A 4,328-nucleotide genomic window follows, 5' to 3' on the forward strand; every position below is an offset into this window, starting at 1 on the left:
GGGCCTCCGCGCGCCGCTGCTGGATATGCGGGCGCAGAGCAGCATCACCGGTAGCGGGATCGGCATGGGCCAGACGACGAGCACCATGGGCATCGGCGGCGGGTGGCAGCTCGCGTGGAAGTGGACGGAGGGTGTCGCGGCGGACGGCACGCCGCAGAGCGCCGTCCAGAGGATGTACCTGCACGAGGAGCCGGGCGGCGACGGCCAACACGTGCATGCGGCGGCGCTGGTCAACCAGTCGGCGCTCTACAGCACCACCAACGACCCCCTGCAGCCGGACGATCCGATCACCCCGATGGGCCCAGCGATGGTGCACCCGGCGTCGTCTTCGGTGGTGGAGAAGCCGCGGTGGCGGGATCTGCTGGAGCCGGGGGTCCGGCACGCGCTGGTGTGCGGCGTGACAATCCAGATCCTGCAACAATTCTCCGGCGTCAGCGGCATCCTCTACTACACACCGCAGATTCTCGACCAGGCCGGCGTCAGCGTCCTCCTCGCCAGCCTTGGCCTGAGCTCCGACTCAGCCGCCATCCTCATCTCCGGCCTGACCACGCTCCTCATGCTCCCCGCCATTGCCGTTGCCATGCGGCTCATGGACGTGGCCGGACGCCGGAGCCTCCTTCTCTGGACGATTCCGGTGCTGATCGTCTCCCTGGTGTCCCTGGTGACGGCGGACGTGCTCCCCTTGGCGACCACCATGCACGCCGCCGTGTCGACCACGAGCATCATCGTCTACATCTGCACGTTCGTCATGGGGTTCGGGCCCATCCCCGGCATCTTGTGCTCCGAGATATTCCCGACGAGGGTGCGCGGAATGTGCATCGCCATCTGCTCCCTCGCCTTCTGGCTCAGCAACATCGCTGTCACCTACAGCATGCCGGTGATGCTCGACTACTTGGGGCTCACCGGGGTCTTCTCCATCTACGCCGCCGTGTGCTGTGTCGCGCTCGTCTTCGTCGCACTTCGGGTGCCCGAGACCAAGGGCCTGCCGCTCGAGGTCATCGCCGAGTTCTTCAACGTCGCCTCCAAGGGCATGCCAAAGCTCGACCACGACGAATGAATCTCGCCGCGCGGAAGGATAATGATATTTTGCTTGAATTGTTGTTTGTGTGCCAAATGTATTTTGTGTGAGCGTCATTTCAAATTTTGGATGAACAAAACCATGGACAACGTGAGCACAATGGGGTACATATATAGATGCGATGTAAAACCAAAATCTCAACAAAATTTGATTCCAAATTGGACCAAAGAAAAACTACAAATCATATTATTGACTCTAACTACAGTGCAAAAACTTTAGTGCTAGAACTTGTGGCATACATTGAAGTGGTGCAAAAACTTGGCGAAGACATGCAAATACGGTGCTAATCATGTTTGTATACGTCCGCAACGCTAACGAGGCCTGCCAGCATGGCGTAGGACCCGTTGTCCATGACCAAACGATGAAGACAAGGCGTATGTTTTTTCCTTTTGTCTAGAAACCCCCTTGTCTTTTATATTTTTTTCACCAAAAAGACCCTGAGAGGCAGGTCCCAGCTGTCAGCAGCAAAAATAATAATTGAACAGAAAAAAGGTGCGCTTAGGTTTCAAACTAGTGACCTCCAATTAACGTGTCCGCTGTGAACCACCTAACAAAAATCATGCTCGTTGTCTGAAGAGGATACACAATCTTATATTCTTTAATATTTTTAGGTGAATATTCTTTAATTAAACAACACAAATTTGCAAAGGTTTGTTACTCTTTACGTTTTTATAGACAATGCTACAATTTACGTCTATAACAGAACGAACTCATGGGCCAAAACTGACAACAGTTTGTCAGTTAGTGTGGCCTATTTTTAATATGTTACTATTTTATTTACATTTTTTGCAGTTTGTAATAAAAATTAATTATGAAACTACATGAGCATTTATTTAATGTTATTTATTTTATTTATATGTATATTATTTAAAAATATAATTCCATTTTTAAATAAAATTTTGGAAAAAACCAACATTTTGAATTTTTTTAAAAAGCTAACGGTACGCTCAGGGTTCGAGTCTCTGCGGCTGCATCTTTTTTACTATATTTTCTTCTTTTTTCTTATTCAACTGAGGATATATAGCTTGTGTTTCCTTTTTTTTGGCAAAAATATAGCCTGTGTTTCCTTAATGTACATGAACGGTGAACGGGTTGGCTGGCTAACTTCACGAGCAGGGAACTTGAGGTTGCTCTGGTTGGAAACCTGAGCATACCTTTAATTTCATTCAATTAAAATTTGTATGCATTTAAAGTCAAAGAGAATTATATGTGCAAGCAAAAAACTGTGTGCACACAAAAGAGGAATATTAGGTTTCTCGATTTCACCGCGTGTGAAGAAATCAATCCGCAATTTTTTCATTCATTGACCGAGGGTATTTAAGTGTTTTGTTACGTCATCGTACGCCAGAGAAGGCCCATGTGTTATTCAGTCTATCTTTGGGGATTTTAAGATATGAATTTTCTGAATAAACATGAACAATTTTTTAAATCCTATACAGTTTCTTAGAAAATTATGTACATTTTTGGGAAAACGCAAACAAAATATGAAAGGGAATATCTTTTAAAATTCAAAAAAAAATCTGAAAACACCAACTTTTTTTATAAAAACATTAACATTATTTGAATATGTGAACATTTTTTAAAAAGAGGAACATGTGCTAAAAATTCATAAGATTGTTAGAAATTTTTTATTTTTAATCATAAAAGTTTCCCTTAAACAAGAATTTTTCGAATTTGGAGCATTTTTTGAAATACCATTTTCTTTTTACACTTATCAAACAATTTTCAAAAACAATAATTTTTTTGAAAAAATGGGAAACTTTTTGTAAGTTCCGAATATTTTTCAAAATTGCAAGGAATTTTTGGATTTCTGAAAATTTTGCAATTTTTTTAACTCTGAATGTTTTTATGATATTTTAATTTCCGAAGTAAATTATGACAGAAAAATAAACTCGGAAGGGAAAATAGATAGGGAAAGGAGAATAAAAATAGAACTAAAACAAAGAAAAACGGCGAGCCCATTATTTGTTGTGTTGTGGGAAACTATGACCAAAAGACATGAACACTATTTGAATTTGTGAATATTTTTATTAAACAGAAACATGTGTTGAAATTCATGAGATTTTGGAAAAATGTGTATCTTTTATATATGAATATTATTTTTCCCTGTGAAAAACTCTCAAAAACAGGAATATTTTTCGAATTTGGAAATTTTTTTGAAATTCCATTTTATTTCAGAAATATCAAAGAATTTTGAGAAATAATATATTTTTTCAAAATAATGTGATTCTTTTTGCAAGTTCCAGATATATTTTTCCAAAATAGAAAGAAACTTTTGGAATTATGAAAAAATTTCCAAAATTTATTTTTAAGATTCTGAACATATTTTTGAGTATTTTAAATTTGCTAAATAATTTCTAAAAAAATTGTAATGGAAAAAGAGATAAGGAAGGGAGAATAAAAATAGAAGTAAAACACGGAAATTAGGAAAAAAGGGCCAGCCCCTTATTGGTTCTCATGTGCGAAACACCTACTATATGTCGTCCTGTGCGGAAAATAGAATTTACCAGCTGCAGGGGTAGAATAATAAGTGGGCTGGCTTCGCTGGGCCACAGTGCGCGGCCCACGTATCAAAATTCGTTTTCTAGCATTTTATTCTTCAAAGCCAATGAAGTGGGAGCCCAGCAAATTAAGGATTCTCTGGACATCTATTGTCAGGCGTCAGGACAAAGGATAAACATGGACAAATCTTCAATTTTCTTTGGAAAAGGTTGTTCTGACGCAACCCGTGGGCAGATTAAGGGACTCCTTGGGGTCCAAAATGAATCACTAGCGGAGAAATACTTGGGTTTGCCCTCGTCCGTGGGTAGATCTAAGAATGGAGTTTTCAAATATCTCAAGGATAGAGTTTGGGCTCGTGTAAGAGGGTGGATGGAGAAGGCCTTATCTTGTGGAGGGAAAGAAATCTTGATCAAGTCGGTGGCTCAGGCGATACCCACCTATTCGATGGCGTGCTTTAAATTACCTCGAGGTCTTTGCGAGCATATAAATTCTTTGCTTAGAAAATTTTGGTGGGGCTGCAAGGACGGTGAGCGCAAAACAGCATGGGTTTCGTGGGACGAGATGACTAGGCCGAAACGAGATGATGGTCTAGGCTTCCGGGATATTGAGCTCTTCAATCTCGCGTTATTGGCTCGACAAGCATGGCGAATGTTAACTAACCCAGATTCCATCAGTGCCCAAGTTTTAAAGGCTGTCTATTTTCCTGAAGGAAATATCCTAACTGCTGTTATTGGCTCACGCCCTTCGA

The 4,328-nt window shown here is 42.0% G+C and overlaps 1 protein-coding gene across 1 annotated transcript in view; it reads left to right on the forward strand.

The window, feature by feature from the left end:
- Positions 1-1,160, forward strand: part of LOC119318730 (monosaccharide-sensing protein 2-like) — a 2,144-nt gene extending 984 nt beyond the window's left edge. Inside the window, exon 1 of the mRNA XM_037593321.1 lies at positions 1-1,160. This exon is cut by the window's left edge and continues 984 nt beyond it. Coding sequence (XP_037449218.1) covers positions 1-1,057 — 1,057 coding nt within the window. The 3' untranslated portion in view covers positions 1,058-1,160.
- Positions 1,161-4,328: the final 3,168 nt, after the last annotated feature.

The sequence above is a fragment of the Triticum dicoccoides genome, chromosome 6A (assembly GCF_002162155.2).
Source record: "Triticum dicoccoides isolate Atlit2015 ecotype Zavitan chromosome 6A, WEW_v2.0, whole genome shotgun sequence".
Taxonomy (NCBI): domain Eukaryota; kingdom Viridiplantae; phylum Streptophyta; class Magnoliopsida; order Poales; family Poaceae; genus Triticum; species Triticum dicoccoides.